The sequence below is a fragment of the Oncorhynchus keta genome, chromosome 27 (genome assembly GCF_023373465.1).
Source record: "Oncorhynchus keta strain PuntledgeMale-10-30-2019 chromosome 27, Oket_V2, whole genome shotgun sequence".
In the NCBI taxonomy this organism is placed as follows: Eukaryota; Metazoa; Chordata; class Actinopteri; order Salmoniformes; family Salmonidae; genus Oncorhynchus; species Oncorhynchus keta.
In genome coordinates this window covers 48,671,082-48,697,900 of record NC_068447.1, presented here as the reverse complement: position 1 = coordinate 48,697,900, position 26,819 = coordinate 48,671,082, and the positions used below count along the sequence as shown (strand labels likewise).

Here is a 26,819-nt window from a genome sequence, read left to right as displayed (position 1 = left end):
TTGAGTTTAGGATGATTCACAATGAATGTTTGCCTAAATAATATTTGCTTGCCAAAAATGTTTGTTTTTTTTCTGTAAATTTTGGTGATAGGTAACAATCCTTTGCACGAACTACCAACATTATTATGTGTATTATTATTATTAACAATTATTATTGTTTATTGTGGAAATTAAGATGTATTGTATATAAAAAAAATCAGTGTCAGTCCAAATTTTGGACACACCTACTCATTCAAGGGATTTTCTTAATTGTTTCTATATTGTAGAATAATAGACATCAAAACATTTCAATAACACATATCATGTAGTAACCAAAAAAGTGTTGAACAAATCCAAATATAATTTATATTTCAGATTCTTCAAAGGAGCTACCCTTAATGACACCTTCAGACACTCTTGGCATTCTCTCAACCAGCTTCACCTGGAATGCTTTTCCAACAGTCTTGAAGGAGTTCCCACATATGCTGAGCACTTGTTGGCTGCTTTTCCTTCACTCTGTGGTCCAACTCATCCCAAACCATCTCAATTGGGTTGAGGTCGGGTGATTGTGGAGGCAAGGTCATCTGATGCAGCACTCATCACTCTCCTTCTTGGTCAGAAAACCCTTATACAGCCTGCAGCTGTGTTGGGTCATTGTCCTGTTGAATAACACATTATATTCCCACTAAGTGCAAACCAGATGGGATGGCATATCACTGCAAAAGGCTGTGGTAGCCATGCTGGTTAAGTGTGCCTTGAATTCTAAATAAATCACCGACAGTGTCACCAGCAAAGCACCCCAACACCAACATCTCTTCCATGTTTCGCGGTGGGAACCACACATGTGGAGATCATCCATTCACTTAATCTGCGTCTCACAAAGACATGGCGGTTGGAACCCAAAATCTCAAAATTTAACTCATCAGACCAAAGGACAGATTCCCACCAGTCTAATGTCCATTGCTTGTGTTTCTTGGTCCAAGCAAGTCTCTTCTTATTATTGGTGTCCTATAAAATTGGTTTCTTTGCAGCCATTTGACCATGGCCTGATTCACACAGTCTCCTCTGAACAGTTGATGTTGAGCTGTGTCTGTTACTTGAACTCTGTGAAGCATTTATTTGGGCTGCAATCTGAGTTTAATCAACTTGTCCTCTGCAGCAGAGGTAACTCTGGGACTTTCTTTCCTGTAGCGGTCCTCATGAGAGCCAGTTTCATCATAGCGCTTGATGTTTTTTGCGATTGCACTTGAAGAAACCTTCAAAGTTCTTAAAATGTTCCGTATTGACTGACCTTCATGTTTTAAAGTAATGATGGACTGTCATTTCTCTTTGCCTATTTGAGCTTTTATTGCCATAATATGGACTTGGTATTTTACCAAATAAGGCTAACTTCTGTATACCACCCCTACCTTGTCACAACAAAACTGATTGGCTCAAACGGATTAAGAAGGAAACAAATTCCACAAATGAACTTTTAACAAGGCACACATGTTAATTTAAATGCATTCCAGGTGACTACCTCATAAAGCTGGTTGAGAGAATGCCAATACTGTGCAAAGCTATCATCAAGGGAAATGGTGTCTACTTTGAAGAATCTCACATCTAAAATATACGTTGATTTGTTGAACACTTTTTTGGTTACTACATGATTCCATACGTGTTATTTCATTGTTGTGATGTCGTCACTATTATTATTTAAATAAAGAAAAGCCCTTGAATGAGTATGTGTGTCAACTTTTGACTGGTACTGTATATATATTTTTTTACAAGCTATATATATTGCAAATTGAGGTGAGAGCGATGGAAATGCTTTAGGCATTTATCTGCGTCTGTTCTGTGGGTGGCATTATGTGCTCTTTTCGAAGTCCTGGTCTTTCGGGGGCCCTGGGATTCGGGGGGGTGGGGGTGGTCTGCTGGTCACTGGGATGACAACCCAACTTGGGATGGGGAAGCGTTTTAGCTGGTGGAATAGTGGGGAACAATTGGAGGTTTACTTAGTAGCAATGCAAATATCATGGTGTAGTGAAATGGACACTCTATCACTATGGTACTTTTTAATGGTGAGTTGACAAACATGTATTATGATAAATATATTTGAAACTTGTATCGCATTAGGGTAAATTGTGAAATAAGTATAGCCAGTTATAATTGTAATGGCTTAGCAGATAATAAGAAAAGACAATCAGTATTTACCTGGCTAAAAGCGAAGGAATATAATATATATTGTTTACAGGAAACTCATTCAAAAATGTTGATGAAGTTGTGTGGAAAAAGGACAATGGAGGCAAAAACTGGCAGCTTCATTAAATAGTACCGGCAAAACACCAGTCTCAACGTCAATAGTGAAGAGGCGACTCCGGGATGCTGTCCTTCTAGGCAGAGTTGCAAAGAAAAAGACATATCTCAGATTGACCAATAAAAACAAAAGATTAAGATGTGCAAAAGAACAGACACTGGACAGAGGAACTCTGCCTAGAAGGCCAGCATCCCGGAGTCGCCTCTTCACTGTTGATGTTGAGACTGGTGTTTTGCCAGTACTATTTAATGAAGATGCCAGTTGAGGACTTGTGAGGCATCTGTTTCTCAAACTAGACACTCTAATGTACTCGTCCTCTTGCTGAGTTGTGCACCAGGGCCTCCCACTCCTTTTTATATTCTGGTTAGGGACAGTTTGCACTGTTCTGTGTAGGGAGTAGTACACAGCCGTTTGAGATCTTCAGTTTCTTGGCAATTTCTCACATGGAATAGCCTTCATTTCTCAGAATTAGAATAGACTGACGAGTTTCAGAAGAAAGTTCTTTGTTTCTAGCCATTTTGAGCCTGTAATCGAACCCACATATGCTGATGCTCCAGATACTCAACTAGTCTAAAGAAGGCCAGTTTTATTGCTTCTTTAATCAGGACAACAGTTATCAGCTTTGCAAACATAATTAAAAATGGGTTTTCTAATGATCAATTAGCCTTTTAAAATTATAAACTTGGATTAGCTAACACAACGTGCCATTGGAACACAGGAATGATGGTTGCTGATAATGGACCTCTGTACGCCTATGTAGATATTCCATTACAAATCAGCCGTTTCCAGCTACAATAGTCATTTACAAAATTAACAATGTCTACACTGTATTTCTGATCAATTTGATGTTATTTTAATGGACAAAAATTTGCTTTTTTTCAAAAACAAGGACATCTCTAAATGTCCCCAAACTTTTGAATAGTAGTGTATGTAATAATTGATCAACCCTACAAGCAATCCACGACTCTATTATTATGGTGGGAGATTATAATACTCTTTAAAATACCTCTATGGACCATAAAGGAAATCACACTACAAACTATCACGCGCATGCACTTAAGGAAATCACGAATGACATAGATATATTGGAACTAGTGGATGTATGGAAGCGTAAATATCCTGACCTAGTGAGATATACAAGGAGGATGCTCTGTCACACCCTGACCATAGTTTGCTCTGTATGTTTCTATGTTTTGGATGGTTAGGGTGTGAGCTGAGTGGGCATTCTATGTTACATGTCTAGTTTGTCTAGTTCTATGTTTGGCCTGATATGGTTCTCAATCAGAGGCAGGTGTTAGTCATTGTCTCTGACTGGGAACCATATTTAGGTAGCCTGTTTGGTGTTGGGTTTTGTGGGTGATTGTTCCTTTCTCTGTGTTTGCACCAGATAGGGCTGTTTTTTTTTTTCTTTTTTTTCCCCACATTTCTTGTTTTGTTAGTTTATTCATGTCTAGTGTCTATATTAAAGAACCATGAATAACCACGAAGCTGCGTTTTGGTCCGCCTCTCCTTCACCACAAGAAAACCCTTACATGCTCAATCAAGTATGTCATTCTGTCTGTAACCAAAAGTTTAACAAGTGTTGATAGGGGACAGAATGTGGTTGGACCATCAAATAATTGCCCATATATATTACTCTTACAGAATGTCCACGTGGGCGAGGATATTGGACATTTAATCAAAGCCAATGTTGGAGAATCTCATATGAATAAAGGAATAAAGTTGTTTTATTTGATTTGTTCCTGTAAGTATGGCTAAAGGTTGTTTGGCAAAATAACCAAATCAAAACGGAAAGCTCCTTGAACGTGGGAATATGCCAGTCCTATTGGGCCTAAATCAATTATGGCCTCCGCTCCGCACACATACTCTGGTTGGTAATAACTGTCACCAGTTGGCCTGCTCCATTTGCAGCAACATGTCGAATTCGAACTGAAACAAAGACACATTCGTTAGCGACACCACTCCGCCATGTCTAGAAACAATTTGAAGACGAGAGAGGTAGAAAGAGAAAAAAATATGTCAAGATGTGAGGGATATGTGTGAGACTTTTGATCCGACGGCACAGAAAAAAGCACTCTTCGTCCCTCTCCCAGATCCTAGACTCACATTAAGGCGACGAGAGTCGACCCCCAAGATCCACCGAAAGAAGTGGAGCACAGTCTTCTGAGACAAACATCGCCTGAAGTGGAGGAATAAGACTTTCTTTAATTGGCGATAGGGGGATAAAACAAGAAAGGGTACACTGAAGGTTCGTGGATTACTATATTGTAGCATCCGTCCCTGAAATGAAATTCATAGACAAAGCATTGCTACAAAATAGGGATATTGGACACGGATAAACAGTATTCCAATAGTGGCACTGCATACGAAATGAGAGTCTCTGCGCTTGTCAGAGGAACCCCACTTCCCTGGTGCTTCGTGCTCATAGAGAGTGTTTGTTTTAATGCCTGTCATAAATATGTATCGGGGATCTTAATCTGATGGCGCTACTTTGTCGAGAACATGAGATACCAAAATACCTCCCTCGGTCCCAGACGTCCGCTACATTAGAAGTTCCACCCACTCACATCGGCAGAATGAGTCACTCCGGAGTGGCAGTGTTGTTTATTAAGTTGCTGGAAACAAAGTTCTCCATAGGGAAATACTGCTTTCTTCTTTTCAGAAAAGTACACATTCAGGGGCTCCCCTCGGCTGCCAGAAGAAGAGCACGCTATAAAGCATAGCAATTCAGATTGTATTGTGAATGCAAAATCTCCTTCAATTGGCCGACAGCAAATTAATGCACGTTGTTTGTACAGCCAGCCATCTATGACCGTCTGGGAATCCTTAGTCAGGGCTGTCAAGTAGTTCTTCATCCCAGAGTAACCCATCCACTGCACTTTTTCCATCTGCACACAAATAGGCTGACAAGCTGATGTGAAAAGGTAGTGTGTGTACATTGTGTATTTAAACCTCTATGGAACTTGCTTACATTGTTGTGCTACTTATGGTAGACACTGAAGCTCCCTGGCCTTCTTGGATTCTCCAAAGTGTTTTCAATGGATCTTCAACCAATGTTTCAGTCAATAAAAGACCATCAGGGTTGACATGATGATGGCTCATTGTGATAGTCGAGTCAAGAGTTCATGCATAACCCATACACAACACTCCCCCCAACCTCAAGCACATATACACACACACACACACACACACACACACACACACACACACACACACACACACACACACACACACACACACACACACACACACACACACGTTGTTCTATCCTCATGGGGACCTAAAATGAACTTCCATTCAAAATCCTATTTTCCCTAAACCTAACCCTTCCCGTAACTTTAACCCGCAACCCTAAACGTAACTCATAACCCTAGCCTTTGTCCTCATCGGGATGTGAGAAATGTACCCACGAGGGAGAGTTTTCCTTGTTTAACTATCCTTATGGGGACTTTTGGGGATTTTAGGTCCGCACAAAGGTAGAAGAACCCCCCCCACCCACCCACACACACACACACACATACACACACACTAATACCTACAGTACCTCTGTCTTCTCCCTCCCTGCAGCCCTGGAGGACCCGTGCAGTGAGGTGACCTGCAGCTACGGCAGCACCTGCATCCAGTCATCGGACTCCTTGTCGGCCAAGTGCATGTGCCCGCTGAGCTGCGACGGTAAGCCCGAGCAGGTGGTGTGTGGCAGTGACGGCCAAGACTACCGCAACGAGTGCGAGCTCTACAAGCAAGCCTGCCACACCCAGAAGAACTTCCGCCTGCAGCACCAGGGATACTGCAGTGAGTCCCCTCGTATACTTCTCCTCTACCCTCCCTCCCTCCCGCTCCCTCCTTTCTTTTGTTCTTTTTTGCTTATTTTTTTATTTCGCTCTCTCTTCACATCCCGCTGGAGTTTCATTGTATCTCTCTGACATCGTGTGACGACTTTTCAAATTCATAGCTTTTTTTTCCTTCATGCCAACTATTCCAGCTGTGTGGATTATTCACTGTCGAGAAACAAAGCCACTTGTTTTTAGAGCTAGCCATTTTGAGAGTTGTTTTGTGTCACCCGCTGTTTATTTTGGTAGTTTTCTCCTGAGGACGTCTGACTTCGAGACATTTGCGCCGAGAGAAAGAGCCAGATAGAGCTAACCAGACAAACTAGCGTCCCCAAAATTGACTACAAAATGGAAGGGAGATGGAGTCTCAGGCCCCCAGAGGACGGCTCGAATATATATCCATTCAAAGCCGGTGAGACCAGGTTCCATGTTGCCTTACCCCTAGGGGAGGCCTGGGTTCTCAGGAGAGCTGGCCCGGTGGGCCCCTAAATCTTCCTGAGCGATTCTGTCCAAGCGTTGGCTGTCTCAACTGGCTCGCCAGTGTCAGAAACATGGTGATGCTTTATATATACAGCTGGGGCTAGGCTAGCCAGCACCTCCACTGTCTGTATGTCTAATTGCCTCATCGGGGGTGGGTGGGGGCTCGACTGCAGAGTGCAGGAATCCTGGAAGCTGTTCTGGTTTGTTAATGGGAGATAATGGTTTTTGCAAATGGGATAATAGCTGGGCTTGTGTTGCATCATTGCATTTCTGGCGTCAGGTATTTTTGCAAAAAAAAACAGAGTTGGTAATGGTCTTTATATACTCCTGTGTTAGCGATTCCAATGTGCTAATATACACAATCCCTACAATCCCTGACCTTGGCAATGTGTTGCTGGCATTGGCCCTGTTGTTGTCCTGCCTGCCCCGCCCGGGCTGTGGAAGTCAAGCTACTATTGTCACTTTTGTGTTCCTGTTTTTGCTCTTTGTTTCTCGAGCCAGGGCCTTTTCTCTCCCTTTCCCTCTCTTTCCCTTTCTCTCTCTCTCCGTCCTTTTGGTCTCATCCTCCTCGGTGGTGTTTCGAATGAATTGCTCGCAGCTTGGCAGTGTTTTAATGCGGCGCAGAGGTACATAAATCCTTTGTGTCCCCTTGCTCTATATAAGACTGTGTAGAGAGATGAGACGAAGTTGAGCAGGCAAACAGCTTCTATTTCAATAAGCATCTCCCCAGTTCTATTATGATTACAGTTGATATGGCCACCAGCGCCAGCTGCCAGCCTGTCGTCCTCTTAGATCCATGGGCTTCTTCGCTTTCCACTTTGTCTTTCCAGGGCAGCCCGTGTTGATAGCAGGCCTATCTCCAGCATATCCCTGGTGATGGATAACCATGTCCTACCACTAACCTCTCTCTTTCTCTCCCCTGTTTATAGACCCCTGCAAAGACAGCGAGAACAGTCTGAATGTGGCGTGCCGGGTGGAGCCACGTACCCGCCAGCCCCTGACCTTTGCCCCCCCGGAGTCCTGCCCACCTGTCAATGAGCCACTGTGCGCCAGTGACAGCCAGACGTACGAGAGCGAGTGCCATATGACGAGGACGGGCATGCAGAAGGGCATTGAACTCAGGAAGATCCACCCGGGCAGCTGTAAGAAACAAGGTGAGGCAACACGTTCATGCACGCACACACGAACTGCACTGCCTTGACCGATAGATAACTTACCATGTTCTTTATGGGCTGTGTTGTGTTACATGCATGACACCAGATGGTTTGCTTGATAAGAGCTCACAAAGGCATTTCTGGGCCTTCTGCACAGTCAGGTTTACAGTAGATCAAATCCAATTTTATTTGTCACGTGCCAAATATAACAGTGAAATGTTTACTTACAATCCCTTAATCAACAATGCAGATTTAAGAAAAATAAATGTTAAGAAAGTATTTACCAAAATAAACTGTAATTTTTTTTTATTTTTATTTAAATTAAGGAGCAACAATAAAAGAACACTAGTTGGGCTTTACACAGGGGGTACCGGTACAAAGTCAATGTGTGGGGGCAGAGATTATCGTCTGGGGAGCCATTTGATTCGCTGTTCAGGAGTCTTATGGCTTGGGTGTAGAAGCTGTTGAGCCTTTTGTACCTAGACTTGGCACTCCGGTACCACTTGCCGTGCGGTAGCAAGGAGAACAGTCTATGACTAGGCTGGCTGTAGTCTTTACCAATTTTTAGGGCTTTCCTCTGACACCGCCTGGTATTGAGGTCCTGGATGGCAGGAAGCTTGGTCCCAGTGATGTACTGGGCCGTACCCACTACCCTCTGTAGTGCCTTGAGGTCGGAGGCCGAGCAATTGCCATAACAGGCGGTGATGCAACTAGTCAGGATGCTCTTAATGGTGCGGCTGTTAAACTTTTTGAGGATCTGAGGACCCGTGCCAAATATTTTCAGTTTCCTGAGGGGGAATAGGCATTGTCGTGACCTTTTTCACGACTGCCTTGCTGTGTTTGGACTATGATAGTTTGTTGGTGATGTGGATACCAAGGAACCTGAAGCTCTCAACCCGCTCCACTACAGCCCCTTCGATGAGAATGGTGGTGTGCTCTGTCCTCCTTTTCCTGTAGTCCACAATCATCTCCTTTGTCTTGATCACATTTACGGAGAGGTTGTTGTACTGGCAGCACACTGCCAGGTCTCTGACCTCCTCCCTATAGGTTGTCTCATCGTTGTCAGTGATCAGGCCTACTACTGATGTGTAGTTGGAGTCGTGCTTGGCCATACAGTCATGGGTGAACAGGGAGTACAGGAGCAGACTGAGCATGCACCCGCGAGGGGCCCCCGAGTTGAGGATCAACGTGGCAGATGTGTTGTTACCTACCCTTACCACCTGGGTTGTGGCTCATCATGAAGTCCAGGATCCAGGTGCAGAGGGAGGTGTTTAGTCCCAGGGTCCTTAGCTTAGTAATGAGCTTTGAGAGCATTATGGTGTTGAACGCTGAGCTGTAGTCAACGAATAGTATTCTCTTGTAGGTGTTCCTTTTGTCCAGGTGGGAAAGGGCAACGTGGAGTGCAATAGAGATTGCGTCATCTGTGGATCTGTTGGGGTGGTATAGAAATTGGAGTGGGTGTAAGGTTTCTGGGATAATGGTGTTGATGTGAGCCATGACCAGCCTTTCCGTAGTCATTTAGGCAGGTTAGCCTGGTGTTCTTGGGTACAGGGACTATAGTGGTCTGCTTGAAACATGTTGGTATCACAGACTCGGTCAGAGATAGGTTGAACATGTGAAGACACTTGCCAGTTGGTCAGCGCATGCTCGGAGTACACATCCTGGTTATCCGTCTGGCCCTGTGGCCTTGTGAATGTTGACCTGTTTAAAGCACTTACTCACATCGGCTACGGAGATTGTGATCACACAGTCGTCCGGAACAGCTGATGCACTCATGCATGCTTCAGTGTTGCTTTCCTTGAAGCGAGCATAGAGGTTATTTAGCTCGTCTGGTATGCTCGTGTCACTGTGCTTCCTTTTGTAGTCCGTAATAGTTTGCATGCCCTGCCACATCCAACGAGCATCGGAGCCGGTGTAGTGCGATTGAATCTTTGTCATGTATTGACGCTTTGCCTGTTTGATAGTTTGAAGGATGGCATAGCGGGATTTCTTATCAACATCCGGGTTAGTGTCTCGCTCCTTGAAAGCGCCAGCTCTACTCTTTAGCCCAGGCAGATTACAGGCAGATGTTGCCTGTAATCTATGGCTTCTGGCTGGTGGTACGTACCGTCACTGTGGGTATGATGTCGTCAATGAGCTTATTGATGAAGCCAGTGACTGATGTGCCATCTCAATGACATCTGAATAATCCCAGAACATATTCCAGTCTGTGCTAGCAAAACACTCCTGTAGCTTAGAATCTGCATCATCTGACCACTTCCTTATTGAGCGAGTCACTGGTACTTCCTGCTATAGTTTTTGCTTGTAAGCAGGAGGATAGAATTTGCCAAATGGGGGGGCGAGGGAAAGCTTTGTAGGCGTCTCTGTGAGTGGAGTAAAGATGGTCTAGAGTTTTTTTCCCTCTGGTTGCACATGTAACATGCTGGTAGAAATTAGGTAAAAATGGATTTAAGTTTCTCTGCATTAAAGTCCCCGGCCACTAGGAGCGCTGCCTCTGGAGGAGCACTTTCCTGTTTGCTTATGGCCTTATACAGCTCGTTGAGAGCCATCTTAGTGCCAGGATCAGTTTGTGGTGGTAAATAGACAGGTAAAAAATGTGGTCAACAGCTTATCATGAGATACTCTACTTCAGGCAAGCAAAACCTTGAGACTTCCTTAATTTTAGATTTCGTGCACCAGCTGTTGTTTACAAATAGACACGTACCACCACCCCTTGTCTTACCGGAGGCAGCTGTTCTGTCTTGCTGATGGACCGAAAACGCAGCCAGTTGTATGATATCCATGTCGTCGTTAAGCCATGACTCGGTGAAACATAAGATACTACAGTTTTTAATGTCCCGTTGGTAGGATAGTCTTGATCGAAGCTCATCCATTTTATTATCCAATGATTGCACATTGGCTAATAGGACTGATGGTGAAGGTCGATTACACACTCGCTGTCAGATCCTTACAAGGCAATCTCCGTCTCTTCTTCATGTGAATGACAGGGATTTGGGCGTTGTTGAAAGAAAAAATCTTCATCCAGTTCGAGGTGAGTAATCACTGTCCTGATATCCAGAAGCTCTTTCGGTCTTAAGAGAGGGTGGCAGAAACATTATGTACAAAATAAATTACAAATCACCCAAAAAAACACACACAATAGCCCGTTAAACGTCAGCCATCTCCTCCGGCGCCATCATCATCATCATAGATGATACCGATCTGGAGTAATCCAATGTTCCTGTTGTGTGATATGGGCTTCAGTAGACCACCGTGTCTGTAGCATTTCTGCTCTCACCTCCACACATCTGAGACTCCCCATGGAGTTAAAGACATAGGCTCATGGTGTGATGCACTCTACTACACACAACTGTGGTTTTGTGCTTCAAATAATTCTCAGTTTCTGCCCTGCAACACACCGACTCTCTTTTGTCAGCAATATTTTGTAGTCAAGCTTGAGTACAGATAAAGACCGCTATTATGTGGATACATATGGGACTTCAACTTCTCAGTAGAAGCCTAAGCACTGTGTGTTCCTGTGAATTTATTTAGTTCTCGATCAAGTTAACAGGAACCCATTCTCTATCTGTCTTTTACTGAAGTGAAATGGATAGGCATAATACTTTTTAGTTTTCTAAAAAAGAAAATCTATTTCAACAGTCATTTCATTTGGAATGTAGATCAATGACATCATACGGTACGTCCCTCTAATGTTCGACTCCCAAAGAAGGCAGCTCCGTAATTAGGTTCCAGTATAGCATGACCACTTTACAGGAAAGAGAAAGAGAGGTATTGAATTCATGTACAGAACATAATGCATTTGAAGCTCTGAATGCGTCTCAACCCTCTCTAAGATTGCCTCGATTCGTCGACTGATTTGCTGCATCACATTTCAAGTCACATTTTATTTTAAGTCCATTATTACAACGTCTCAGCATGCTTTACAGAGGAAAATTCAACGTTAAAAACGAGAAACAACCATGTCCCTCGTCCATTTTGCAGAGATGTGCAAGGTGGAGTGCAAGTTCAATGGCGTGTGCCAGGTGGAACGTCTAGGCGTGCGCTGCTCCTGCGAGCCTATCCAGTGCGACGGGACCTACAAGCCGCTGTGCGGCAAAGACGGACGCAGCTACGTCAACGACTGTGAGCGGCGACGCGCCGAGTGCCTGGCTAAAGCCCACATCCCCGTCAAGCAGCAAGGCCCGTGTGGTGAGTCAGGTCCTCTAGAAGCGGGGTAAAGGGGAGAAGCCTCTGGTCTTTCTCTCTCTGTCTCCCTCTGGTTGGCTCCTCCTGTCCTGTGTACGTACTGTATGTGTGTTTGTTCTGTCTGTCTCTTGACTTGTCAGTAGTGTGCGGTGGGAGGGGAGGTGAAAAAGCGAAAAGACAGGAAGTTACTATGACCACCACGTTTCCCTTCATCCCCCATCTTCATCATGCCCGTCACGCTCCGCCATCACGTGACACATGAAACACAACAGCCTTCATGTTTCCTTCATGTCCTCCTACCTCCCCGGTAGTGCCAGTCTTCCACTTCAATGGTTTCTCTCTCTCTCTCTTCACAACACTAAGTTTTGTCTTGCCTGTCTGTCTCCGTCGGTCTCTTTTTTGTCTGTGCGGCTTCCTTTTTAAACAGGTATTCTTTCAATTTCAGTGCGTCTGTCTGTATTTGTCCGTGTGACATCTGCCGCTGTTCGGGACACACCCCTCACTTCAGCAGGGGAGAGTTCAACCTTTGACCTCTGGTGGACACTGACCACTTGGGGGGGTCACAGACTCTCCTCCAATTGGACTAAACAGGGGTGGTTGTCTTTCTCCTTTCTCTTCCTCTTTCTCTTTTCTCTTTCTTTTAGTTTTTCCCTTTCTCACTCTCTCTCTCTATAACGGAGTAGTATGTTCTCTCTCCCAACACTCCACCTCTGGAGTCTCTCCTCCTCCACTTGTCTCTCCTCTGTGCACCCTCCTTGCAGTCCTACTGTGTCTGCGGGAGGAAGAAAGCATCCGTCCGTGAGGTTGGGGAACTACTCTTCTTCCCAGTGCTGTGTTCCCAACCCCCTTTTCCCTCAACCCTCAGCCTATGATGGTACCCTGCTTCCCGAGCATGGCAGAGCGCATGTAGACCCCCCCCCCCCACCCCCGCCCTATGCCCAACCTCTCTCTTGCCACCCGGGCACTGACTTTAGCTATGCCAAATGCATATACAGTGGGGAGAACAAGTATTTGATACACTGCCAATTTTGCAGTTTTTTTTACAAAGCATGTAGAGGTCTGTCATTTTTATCATAGGTACACTTCAACTGTGAGAGACGGAATCTAAAACAAAAATCCAGAAAATCATATTGTATGATTTTTAAGTAATTCATTTGCATTTTATTGCATGACATAAGTATTTGATCACCTACCAACCAGTAAGAATTTCAGCTCTCACAGACCTGTTAGTTTTTCTTTAAGAAGCACTCCTGTTCTCCACTCATTACCTGTGTTAACTGCACATGTTTGAACTCGTTATCTGTATAAAAGACACCTGTCTACACACTCAATCAAACAGATTCCAACCTCTCCACAGTGGCCCAAGACCAGAGAGCTGTGTAAGGACATCAATGATACAATTGTAGAGCTGCACAAGGCTGGGATGGGCTACAGGACAATAGGCAGGCAGCTTGGTGAGAAGGCAACAACTGTTGGCGCAATGATTAGTAAATCGAAGAAGTTCAAGATGACGGTCAATCACCCTCGGTCTGGGGCTCCATGCAAGATCTCACCTCGTGGGGCGGGAGGGATCAGCCCAGAACTACACGGCAGGACCTGGTCAATGACCTGAAGAGAGCTGGGACCACAGTCTCAAAGAAAACCATTAGTAACACACTACGCCGTCATGGATTAAAATCCTGCAGCGCACGCAGTGTCCCCCTGCTCAAGCCAGCACATGTCCCGGCCCGTTTGAAGTTTGCCAATGACCATCTGGATGATCCAGAGGAGGAATGGGAGAAAGTCATGTGGTCTGATGAGACAAAAATATAGCTTTTTGGTTTAAACTCCACTCACCGTGTTTGGAGGAAAAAGAAGGATGAGTACAAACCCAAGAACACCCATCCCAACCGTGAAGCATGGAGGTGGAAACCTCATTTTTTGGAGATGCTTTTCTGCAAAGGGGACAGGACGACTGCACCGTATTCAGGGGAGGATGGATGGGGCCATGTATCGCAAGATCTTGGCCAACAACCTCCTTCCCTCAGTAAGAGCATTGAAGATGGGTCGCGGCTGGGTCTTCCAGCATGACAACGACTCGAAACACACAGCCAGGGCAACTAAGGAGTGTCTCCGTTAAAAGCATCTCAAGGTCCTGGAGTGGCCTAGCCAGTCTCCAGACCTGAGCCCAATAGAAAATCTTTGGAGGGAGCTGAAAGTCCGTATTGCCCAGCGACAGCCCCAAAACCTGAAGAATCTGGAGAAGGTCTGTATGGAGGAGTGGGCCAAAATCCCTGCTGCAGTGTGTGAAAACCTGGTCTAGAACTACAGGAAATGTATGATCTCTGTAATTGCAAACAAAGGTTTCTGTACCAAGTATTAAGTTACTTTTCTGATGTATCAAATACTTATGTCATGCAATAAAATGCTAATGAATTACTTAAGAATCATACAATGTGATTTTCTGGATTTTTGTTTTAGATTCCGTCTCTCACAGTTGAAGTATACCTATGATAAAAATTACAGACCTCTACATGCTTTGTAAGTATGATAACCTGCAAAAACGGCAGTGTATCAAATACTTGTTCTCCTTACTGTAAGTGCCTGCTGACTAGGTCTCTCAACTTCTTCATATAATCAATTAACTATATGTAGAATTAGATCAGCGGTGGGCAAACTATACCGCTGTGAAGGCCATCCCGCACAGATGCAGGCTTTTGCTCCTGCCAAGCAGTAACACACCCGATTCAGCAAATCAAAGCCTTGATCGAAAACTACGATGAGTTGATTTTGTAGAATGATGGGTGTGTTACTGCTTGGCCAGAGTAAAAACCTGCACCCGCCGTGGTTCTCACAGGATATAGATAGCCTACCCCTATGGGTAGAGTGTCTGTGTTCGATAGAAGAGCTAAATGCGCGACCACAGTTGTGGTTCTCCTCAGACAGATATCTCTATCTCACTCTGGTTGGTTATCTGAATTTGAAGTTGTACTCGGCGAGGTGACGTTGAAGCTTCACAGTATCATGGTGCAACTCATTAGCAAAGTTTTTCCTCATCTCTTCCTCTGTCTTTTTGTGTCACGCATAAATTAACATGTGAAATGTCTGCGGTGCTTATGTTTTTGAAAAAAAATGTATTTCATTATTTCTGACAAAGTAAACGGTCACCGTTCTTTTCGCCGTATTGAAGCCGGTCGCGAGTTACAGTACGTTTTTCAATGCGTTTCTATTGACTTTTGCATATTTGCTTGACGACATGATGAGATTTAGATTTAAATCTCCTTTCAGATTTAATTCAACATCAAAAGGAGAGGAGTGAGGTGCCGCGGCTGTTGGCTTAGTTGTGGGAGTAGTATGTGTGAGAGGGTGTGTGTGTGTGTGTGTATGTTTGGTTTTGTGTGTGTAGGCTTCTTTGTGTGTGTGTGTGTGTGTGTGTGTGTGTGTGCCGCTGTTTTGTATGTGACAGTGTCTGTGCCTAAATGGCCTCCTTGTCACGAAGCGATCAATAGCACAGTCAGAGGACAGGTTACAGTTACAGCTGTGCCATGCAGCAAAGGACACACTATCTCTCATCACTGTGACCGTGGTCAGCCATTGTACTTCCATCCTAACCACAACACACACACTCCACAAAGGAGCTTGAGTCATCGTTACTGGTCCAAACCACATGCCACCTCTGGGAACCACAGTCCCCTGCTAACTTAAATGGCAGTCTAAAACATACTTAAAATCACTTACTGTACATCAGAAGTAGTGATCGCAAGTACACACACACAGTGCAGAAGTGAAGGTCCCTGCTGTCCTTTTTCATCTATAGTCCTCCCATTCAGCTGCTGTTCTGGCATTCCTGGTGTGTGTACAGTCTTCTACATGCACCCCAATAAGCCTGAAGTGGTTCAGTCTCCATCTTCTGCTGCCTGTCACTGGCCGGCCTTTTGTCACTTCCCGAAAGCTCTAAGAGCGTCGACCGTGGGATGGTTGGAGAGCGAAAAACTGGGATGATGGGGTGCCATGGCTGTCACTATCCCAAACCCACACACACTCCTCTCTTATTGGCCGTGAGATGGTGCTAGTTTATCGATCAGTCACGCCACAAGCCGTATGGAGGGCTGAAAATATTTCCATATATGACACCTAATCGTGAGTGAGGTGACAACCTCCCTAATTTGACTGGCATCTGCCCTTTCACTCTTTTGTATCCCTCAAGGGCCACAAACTTCCCTAATCATATGGACACAACCAATGTTCCCTCTAAGATGCTTGTGCTGCAAGCAGTAGCCCGAGACCGTTGTGCTACTCCCCTGGGACTGCTGCGCGAAGCGCAGAAGAAATATCAGCCCACGGAGAGGCGCACAAGATTGAACCTAGCGCAACTTTGTTGAGTTTTTCCAGTTAACACTATCAACGTTTCACTTTAATGTGGCAGTTGTGATCGAATCAACACAATATTTTGCCACTTTCAATGCAGCATACCGAAACAAACTTCTCGGACCGGTGCGGCATAACCAATCACAGCTGCAGTAGGCATAACCAATCACAGCTGCAGTAGGCCTATATGCAAATAGACCATTGCCATATGTGGATCTCTGCCATTTACTTTTAACTGGACTGTGTTTACAGCGGTGGTCGTGAGTAGATGCGTTTGTTTTCAGATCAATGCAAGAGCTGCATGTAGCCACGTATTTGTTTTGTTTATAGTCTTTTGCTAGTTATTGAGTTATTAGCCCGGTTATAGATTATTTGTATTCAGCAATAGGAGAGTGATTGCTTCCTGCAAGAGCACAACACGTCTACATTTCTAGACATCTTTGAAAAGCTAGTCAGGTAAAGAGCTTTTGTCTTAAAGGGGCAGTGTTGAATTTTGAGACAGGCTTGAATAAGCTAAGTAGCAGAGAGTAGCATAATTAATGCGTTTTATTTTGTAAAGCGGTTTCTTGCACCAAACAACACAACAACATTTTCAGTCACCTCCTTGCCTGAAGGACAAGTGGATAAACAGGTTAATGTAAAGCCCTGCATGTTTTTTTTTTTCAAAAGTCTCATGGAATGTAGGCTCGTGGAATGTAGGCTTGGGGCGGCAGCGTAGCCTAGTGGTTAGAGCGTTGGACTAGTAACCGGAAGGTTGCGAGTTCAAACCCCCGAGCTGACAAGGTACAAATCTGTCGTTCTGCCCCTAAAACAGGCAGTTAACCCACTGTTCCCAGGCCGTCATTGAAAATAAGAATGTGTTCTTAACTGACTTGCCTGGTTAAATAAAGGTAAAATAAATAAAAAAAAATGGAATGTAGGCCTACATTGAACACCACACTACTACTGTAGGCTGAATGATAGAACAGCTATTTACACGTCAAAATGTTATGGGATGCATTTTCTCCATTGTTTTTGATGGTAGGCCACTCTGGTAGGCCTACATTATGATCACATAGCCACAGTAGCCTACTTGGTCACTGTAAAAACTGTAACTTAAAGCGGGTACAGCCTCAGTGTTCACAGTAAAACTGTAACTTAAAGCAGGTACATTCTCAGTGTTGACAGTAAAACTGTAACCTAAAGCAGGTACAGCCTCAGTGTTCACAGTAAAACTGTAACTTAAAGCGGGTACAGCCTCAGTTTTCACAGTAACACTGTAACCTAAAGCAGGTACAGCCTCAGTGTTCACAGTAAAACTGTAACTTAAAGCGGGTACATTCTCAGTGTTCACAGTAAAACTGTAACTTAAAGCAGGTACATTCTCAGTGTTGACAGTAAAACTGTAACCTAAAGCAGGTACAGCCTCAGTGTTCACAGTAAAACTGTAACTTAAAGCGGGTACAGCCTCAGTGTTCACAGTAAAACTGTAACTTAAAGCGGGTACAGCCTCAGTGTTCACAGTAAATGCGCTGGGAGTTGCACAACATTTTCACAACGTTCAAGAACTGAAATTTGGTCAGTGCCGTAAACTATTTGAGAAACACTGGACACAACCATTTTATAAGCTGAAAAAGACAATGTTGCCCTGTTTGATATATAAGCCCATATGGTCTTCCACGGGAATGTGTCCGAGGTCAGTCTCTCATGAGATGAGCCACTTTAAAGATGAATGGCGGTGGATTGTGAGTGGCCAGTTCATAGCATTCCCCAGATGCTCAGATGAAAAAAGCCCAAGGGGCTTAAGATGTGTCTGCCTTAACCCAGAGCGCTCAAAGACAGCTTTTACTGCAGCGTGACAGACACACATTAGATGGTACAGCGGATCACAGACAGACACACAGACAGACAGTGAAGTACTTAGTTAGATGGTTAGATAATTGGTTTGAATACCGTTTGAGAGCGGTGCAATATTGGCTCATTGTTTGTGTGTGTGTATGTGTACATGCGTGTGTGTGTGTGTGTGTGTGTGTGTGTGTGTGTGTGTGTGTGTGTGTGTGTGTGTGTGTGTGTGTGTGTGTGTGTGTGTGTGTGTGCACATTCACACACACACTCTCCTCCCAGAGGTTAACAGAGAATCACTCAGCCAGAGAGACATTGTCATTGACAAAGAGCTTCGGGGAAGGAGGAGAACTGGGGAGAAAAGTGCACCTACGGTGACACCCTGTATGCACACATGACTGTAATTCGCTTTGGATAAAAAGTGTCTGCTAAATGGCATATACACAAGCCTCTCTGGCGAATATTTATAATTTGCATGTTGATTTGATTAGCATCTCCGCCACGCGACGACACTAGTCAACAATAATAGACTGAGTAGCTATTAAACTCAGCGAGGACCTCCAGTGATGTTTGGTAATGAATCTAATTAGTGTAGTTGCTCTGGGAGTCAAGTTGACGATATGGCAGGGGTACTAGGAATTATATTTAACGTGGCCCATAGCGGACTGAAGTGTGTGTGTGTGGTGATGAGGGTGTGTGTGTGTGTGTGTTTCAGTAGTGGCAGAGTTGTGAGCAGTCACCAGGCCTTATGGGTATAGCAGGGTTCTGCTTTGGTGAGCCACCCCTCCCCTTACCCTGTCTGTTGCACCCTTCCTTCCTTCCTTCCTTCCTTCCTTCCTTCCTTCCTTCCTTCCTTCCTTCCTTCCTCTCTCACAATGTATGTGTTGTGTGCCCTCTGTGTGGACCACCATGCCAATGATGCCCATCTGCTGTTTGGTGGCCTGCTATTACCTTCCTTCCTCTCCTCCCCCTCTCCTCTGTACATATACACGTCATGAGATGGAGGAGCTCATCTTTGTACAGTGGTTCTTCCTTTAAGAGTTACGAGCTTATGCTGCAACAGTTAGTGGTAGATGGTGGCATTCTGTCATTGCATCACACCTTCACAAGTGGGACTTAGGTAGTCTAAACTGTGGCACAAATGGACTTTTCTTAAATTAATGGACGTGTTTTCAGCTTGAGAGTCTATTTTCTCTGGCACTAGAGTCCTGCATCAGGCAACAACAACAAGCAACTGTTGGTGGTCCTGGAGTTAAGAGAGAACTTGGATAAATTCAATGGGGGAATTTCACTTGACATGTGGACTGACGATTTTCCAAAAATAGGCACGGTGGGCTTTTGGTTTCTCTCCCTCTAAAAACAGAAATAAATAATTCCAAATAACAAACTGCCTTTATTTACAAATTAGTAAGAATGTCTCACCCCATGTTCAAGAATGGCCTTTTTTCCTTTATTCAGATTATAACCGCTGACATTCGGTTATTTCAAAAACGAAATAATCTCTAAAATATTGTTATTTTTTAAACAAGCCATAGAAAGTTTCAGTTTAAACCACCAGAAAATACAGAACAAATAATACAACAAATATTGTGGTTAAACTCAAATGTACTAATTGATAAAAATGTATCAATTGGAACCTTTATCAAGTGGAAGGGGGGAAAAGTAAGAAATGCAAACTTGTCTGTCGGAAAATTGTGATAATTAAAAATATATACCAGTTTCATTTAAAGACCAGAAAATTGACACCTGTGCCATATAGATCGCAAAATAGTCAGGAAGAGATTTTCGATGTAACGATTCCATGGCACATGGTTTATAAATTCACACGCAATTTTCCATTCCACCTGAAAGCCCTAATCTGCTCACTTAAATGAATAGAGATCCTGGTCATGGTGCTAAAGAATGTTGTACAGGTGGCCGTCTAATCTTGTCTAATGGGAGGGCCGGCCCTGGTACCTGTTTATTTTCCGGGGCTTTCGCGTTCAGCGTAACACAGGCGAATAGCACTGTGATAGCCCACCCTTGATGGGCTATCAGCAGGACAATGCATTGTTTTCTAACCACATCTGGATGGATCCAAAACAAATTACTGTGGGAATTAATGTCACTGAATGATAGAAATAGTGGAATAAAGTAGGCTAATGAAGGCAACACGAGGTTCCTTACTGGAACACCCAAAGTCATTCAATTGTTATGATACGATTTGGAGCAATAGCCAACCTGCGTGTGGTCAACTATTTCAGCACCGTTTCACGCTGCTCTGAGACAAGCATGGGGACTGGTCTTGATAAATCAACAAAATTTCAATTTTCACTGAATCTCCGTTTGGGTATTGGTTAGACTACAATTAGGGTGTGGAAATGTTAGGATTATTTTGCTTTTCACTCGCTGTCACTTAGTAGCCTACTCCCAACCGGTTCCATTATACAGAGCCATATTTTCCTGACGGAAATCCTGAGCGTTTCCTTTTTTCCTTTTTCTTGGAATAGAATGGCAACAATGGACGACACTTCAATAACATGAAATAGAATTCTGCGGCCACCCGCAAGCTGTGCTGCAGTACGACACAACTTTTAAAGGAAGAACCATTGTATGTGTTCCCTCATTGTTGTCTTTCTCTGTCCTCATTTACTTTTGCTTTTTCTATATTTCCCTCTTTTTTTATTTCCCCCTCTTCTCCCACCCCCTCTCTCTCACCCTCTGTTTCGCTGTATTTCACGTCATCTGTGTCGTCTGGTAGATAAAGCGTGTTTGGGGTTTTAAAAAGCAAGTGGAGGACTAAGGTATTTGTTTTTGTCCCCTTGCAGCCATTACTCTGTGATAAGTGCTCCGTAGCAGGGAAACAGGGCCCGCGGGCCTTCCTTTCACTATATGCTAATATTTAGCCTTTTCTCTCCCGTTCTGGCACCTATTTTAATATGTTCTATAAATGTTTTCACTGCTAGCGAGACACGGGTGGCAGCCCCCCTTTGCAGCACCGACAAAACTGAGTAAGGGCAATTCCCATTTGGCTGCTTCTCTACAATGGTGGCACTGACACCCGCAACTCCCTCACCCGATTGGCTACTGACAGCATGGGTAGGGGTTTTCTCTGATTCTTATCGTGACATTGGGAGTAATTCTGAAATGGACCAGGGAGCAAGGAAGATTCCAATCTACATATGCATGAGTAGGGTGATGCTCGACCACAAAAATATAATCTCCCTGCTTTTACATCCATATGTACAGCGCTGAACCGCATACATTACCCACGCAAACACGGCTAAGAACATGACACTCCATCTCTCCTGGCTTATATACAGAACGCCCGCCGAGTGCATTCAGCTCGCCTCTAAATCTTGACTAATGTGACAGTTTAGTGAGAGAAGGGAAGAGGCAACGCCTCTCTTGGGGGAAGACGGGCAGCGGAACATTTGTGGTTGTGGGGGGTATACATGTAGCAGAACGTCTGTCAGTGGGTAGGCCAGCGACAGTAATGGTTCTCTAAAGCAATCCATAGTGCTGCATTACCAGCAGCACCCCAGAAGCCCATTTCTTCTGACAAGAGTTTTAATCCCCCTGGTTTTAATCTCGGGGATGGCAACTATTTAAAATATCAGACTAATTAAAAGGAAAAGGAAAGCAGGGGAGCGAAGGGAGGGAGCATGGCCTAGCCTGGTGGGAAAAGGGCACAAAGCGGAGGCAGAATCCAGACTCCCAAGTCGCCACTTCTGAGACAGACACATTGTCCTTCCGTAGAGAATCCACTGGGGTTTCTTTACTTCAGCTAGGAGCAGAATTATTGATCAGAGGAGAGTTACTCATCTCCAAGACCACTCCTGCGGCGATGCACTCACTTACAGCCATCTCTCCACGGCACACCTTTTTCTCTCACTTCTTTGATTAGATTTGTGGCACTCTGGATCTTACACACACACCATTGTCTTGTCTCTTTCTTCTGATAAACACAGAGGGGACATTAAATAGTATGTGTGCATTTGATGCACGTATGTGACTGACTACTGCAGCCTCCTAGTATATGTCCTGCTCTCCTGAGGCATATGACTGCGAAAGCTCCAGTCCTTGAACAGCACAGCCACCACGACCATCACTACCCAGGCCTCCGGGATGGCAGGCTGCCGTTTCCAAGTCTCCCTCACTGTTTCCGAAGGAGAAAAGACGCTTTCAGTTCCTTAAGATTTTTTTCCCCGACTGAGAATATGTAAGCCATATCAATTACCAAAGCCGGGTATAAGGGCTGCTGGACGTTTCTCAAAGTCTCTAATCTTACACTCTCTCTCCCCACTAAGATTATTTCACCGAGAACTGTGGGAGTTTTGCTTCTTCTATTTAATAAATCTGGAATCAAAAAATGTGCCTCCAGAAGGATTGCGCATTAAAGAATAAAGAGCTTTTTGGATTCTTTTCATCTTATTTTTTGGTGTATGAAACAAAGAGAACCAGGGACAAAAGCGTTATCTGAGACTGCAGTTGCATGTTAGGGAGCCGGGCCTTGGGAAATGGGTCGGTGAATCCATTTGAAGGCCATGAGTGTGTGTGTCGATTGCCCTCTGTTTCCAGCGCTACATACACACAGTGAGAAAAGAAATATCAGGCAGAATAGCTTTTTCTGAAGCCTGGCAAAATTAGGCACAGTTCCACTACTTATATATTTACATGCCAATTTCGCAGCTCTTTCGAACCACCGGCGTTCCCGCAACACAGAAATCAATAGCAGTGTTCCACTGCTTAAGCCGCAACATTCCAATTACAAAAACTGAGAGCCTTGTCTCCTCGCTCATCCTTGCACATGATCAGTTTAGATTTGTTAAATTATGGTCGCCGGTGGGCAATGCTCCTCCTCACACCAGTATCAGCCAGGCCCTTATCTTGTTGTTTTGCTGTTCCCTTTTTCCTTAAATGCCGAATCAAGGTTGCCTTTCTTGTCCTGTGAAGAGACACTATGACACTGACGACAGCCTAACAGCCTGAACGTTTGTTCTGCACTTGTTGAAATAAAGAAATAAGCATAGAATAACTTAGAAACGTTCTTTGTTGTGTGCGGACCCTCTACATTGCAGCCAAACTACACCCCAACACAATGGTGAGCTGGGAAGCCACCACAATCCTGAGATTTTAGACATGATGCTATCTATCAAACTGCTACATAGGGCCTCTCTCGCTAACAGCTGGAGATGACGTCACTGGTATTCCATGGGCAAGATAGCGCCACATAGGTAAATTGCCTTCTGCTATCTGTTGATGATTGAACCAAGAGCGCAAGGCTGAGGCCCAGGGGAGGGGAATATTAAGAGTATTAAATGCACCTGTGCTTTCAAAATGAAACGGCAGTGATTTCTTAAACGGAGCGCTTGTTGAGATGCTAGTCTAATCCCATAATAATCAGGGTAATGACAGCACTCCCTCGCGCTCGCTGGGAAGCCGCGGATCAAATGCATCATCACATCCTCTTCCCCTGTCTTATAATCTTTCTCCCTAACGGCCGACATGCCACGTTATGCCCCCACCCGCAAGACATGTCAATGAGCCTCCCTCGCATGGCTTCGACATCTTGCATAATTCTCCTGTCCGCTTGGCTAGATGAGGACATACGTCACAGTCTCCCGTGGCTTTGGGGTTTCAACTGTCAATCCATTCCAACCACCCATTCAAGAGAATGAGAGCAATCTGCTGACCATCTAAATGTCATGCTTGAAAGAATGTGATCATAAGAAGGAGATCATCTTCATGGGCGATTTCAATATAAACTTGGAAAATAAAACTTGCAGGAAAAAACTCAAAGAAATCACAGATGATTTCAACCTGACTCAAAAAATACAAGGTCCAACCAGAGTAACACAGTCATCCCATACTCAAATTGATCTGGTGTTTACTAACAGACCTGATTGAAAAACTAAGTCCAGTAACTTACTAACTGGCATATCTGACCACAATGTTACATTGGTGGTTAGAAAGCTCACTAAAAAGACATTTAAGAACCATATTAATGTGCAACAATACAAAAAAAATCCTGAAAAGTGAGCAGAGTAACTATGACACAGCAGTAAGTCAAATTGATTTGTCTGATCTGTAAAGCAATGAAGACTCAAAGTCTGCATACAGAACATTTATGTCAACTATTGACAAAGTGGATTTTTCTTTTACTAGGAAATGCCAACGTAAGCCAAGACGGAAACCTTTCTACAATGGTTCAACGAGGACCTCTTTAGGCAGATGATAGAAGGGGATTTTTCCTTGAAAAAAGGACTGAAGTCTGGTAAGAATGATGACAGATGTACAGTTGAAGTCAGAAGTTTACAAACACGTAGGTTGGAGTCATTAATATGTACTATTATGTATTATTGACTGTATGTTTGTTTTACTCCATGTGTAACTCTGTGTTGTTGTATGTGTCGAACTGCTTTGCTTTATCTTGGCCAGGTCGCAATTGTAAATGAGAACTTGTTCTCAACTTGTCTACCTGTTTAAATAAAGGTGAAATAAAAAATAAATAAAAATGAATACTCATTTTTCAACCACTCCACAAATTTCTTAACAAACTATAGTTTTGGCAAGTCGGTTAGGACATCGACTTTGTGCACGACACAAGTAATTTTTACAACAAAAGTTTACAGACAGATTATTTCAGTTATAATTCACTATATCATAATTCCAGTGGGTCAGAACTTTACATACACTAAGCTGACTCTGCCTTTAAACAGCTTGGATAATTCCAGAAAATGATGTCATGGCTTTAGAAGCTTCTGATAGGCTAAATGACATAATTTGAGTCGATTAGAGGCCTACCTTCAAACTCAGTGCTCATTTGCTTGACATCATTGTAAAATCTAAATAAATCAGCCAAGACCTCAGAAAAAAAATTGTAGACCACAAGTCTGGTTCATCCTTGAGAGCAATTTCCAAACGCCTGAAGGTACTAAAGTTTATTTGTACAAACTAACACCACGGGACCATGCAGCCGTCATACCGCTCAGGAAGGAGACACATTCTGTCTCCTAGAGATGAACGTACTTTGGTGTGAAAAGTACAAGTCAATCCCAGAACAACAGCAAAGGACCTTGTGAAGATGCTGGAGTAAACAAGTATATATATCCAGAATAAAACGAGTCCTACAGTTGGGCAAAAAAGTCAGCCACCAATTGTGCAAGTCCTCCCACTTAAAAAGATGAGACAGGCCTGTAATTTTCATCATAGGTACACTTCAACTATGACAGACAAAATGAGAAAAAAAATCCAGAAAATCACATTTTAGGATTTTTAATGAATTTATTTGCAAATTATGGTGGAAAATAAGTATTTGGTCAATAGCAAAAGTTTATCTCAATACTTAGTTATATACCCTTTGTTGGCAATGTCAGAGGTAAAACGTTTTCTGTAAGTCTTCACAATGTTTTCACACACTGTTGCTGGTATTTTGGCCATTCCTCCATGCAGATCTCCTCTATAGCAGTGATGTTTTGGGGCTGTTGCTGGGCAACACGGACTTTCAACCCCCTCCAAAGATTTTCTATGGGGTTGAGATCTGGAGACTGGCTACGCCACTCCAGGACCTTGAAATGCTTCCTACGAAGCCACTCCATCGTTGCCCGGGCGGTGTGTTTGGGATCATTGTCATGCTGAAAGACCCAGCCACATTTCATCTTCAATGCCCTTGCTGATGGAAGGAGGTTTTCACTCAAAATCTCACAATACGTGGCCCCATTCATTCTTTCCTTTACACGGATCAGTCGTCCTGGTCCCTTTGCAGAAAAACAGCCCCAAAGCATGATGTTTCCACCCCCATGCTTCACAGTAGGTATGGTGTTCTTTGGATGAAACTCAGCATTCTTTGTCCTCCAAACACGACGAGTTGAGTTTTTACCAAAAAGTTATATTTTGGTTTCATCTGACATTCTCCCAATCTTCTTCTGGATCATCCAAATACTCTCTAGCAAACTTCAGACGGGCCTGGACATGTACTGGATTAAGCAGGGGGACACATCTGGCACTGCAGGATTTGAGTCCCTGGCGGCATAGTGTGTTACTGATGGTAGGCTTTGTTACTTTGGTCCCAGCTCTCTGCAGGTCATTCACTAGGTCCCCCCCGTGTGGTTCTGGGATTTTTGCTCACCGTTCTTGTGAACATTTTGACCCCACGGGGTGAGATCTTGCCCCAGATCGAGGGAGGATATCAGTGGTCTTGTATGTCTTCCATTTCCTAATAATTGCTCCCACAGTTGATTTCTTCAAACCAATCTGCTTACCTATTGCAGATTAAGTCTTCCCAGCCTGGTGCAGGTCTACAAATTTGTTTCTGGTGTCCTTTGACAGCTCTTTGCTCTTGGCCATAGTGGAGTTTGGAGTGTGACTGTTTGAGGTTGTGGACAGGTGTATTTTATACTGATAACAAGTTCAAACTCTTGATTCTAGCCATCCCGGATCCGGGATCGTGAATACAGCCTCAAGCTCATTACCACAACGCAACGTTAACTATTCATGAAAATCGCAAATGAAATGAAATAAATATATTAGCTCTCAAGCTTAGCCTTTTGTTAACAACACTGTCATCTCAGATTTTCAAAATATGCTTTTCAACCATAGCAAAACAAGCATTTGTGTAAGATTATTGATAGCTAGCGTAGCATTTAGCATAGCATTCAGCGGGCAACATTTTCACAAAAACAAGAAAAGCATTCAAATAAAATCATTTACCTTTTGAAGAACTTCAGATGTTTTCAATGAGGAGAC

The 26,819-nt window shown here is 43.9% G+C and overlaps 1 protein-coding gene across 4 annotated transcripts in view; it reads left to right on the top strand.

Annotated features, from left to right (window-relative positions):
- LOC118360235 (agrin-like) overlaps positions 1–26,819 on the top strand; it is a 409,423-nt gene that overhangs the window by 228,908 nt on the left and 153,696 nt on the right. For 3 of the 4 annotated variants that reach the window (XM_052482563.1, XM_035739526.2, XM_035739530.2), the window contains 3 exons: positions 5,843–6,067; positions 7,515–7,739; positions 11,721–11,927. In XM_052482563.1, coding sequence (XP_052338523.1) covers positions 5,843–6,067; positions 7,515–7,739; positions 11,721–11,927 — 657 coding nt within the window. The remainder of the gene's footprint in view (positions 1–5,842; positions 6,068–7,514; positions 7,740–11,720; positions 11,928–26,819) is intronic. The other variant, XM_052482562.1, reaches the window with a different exon arrangement.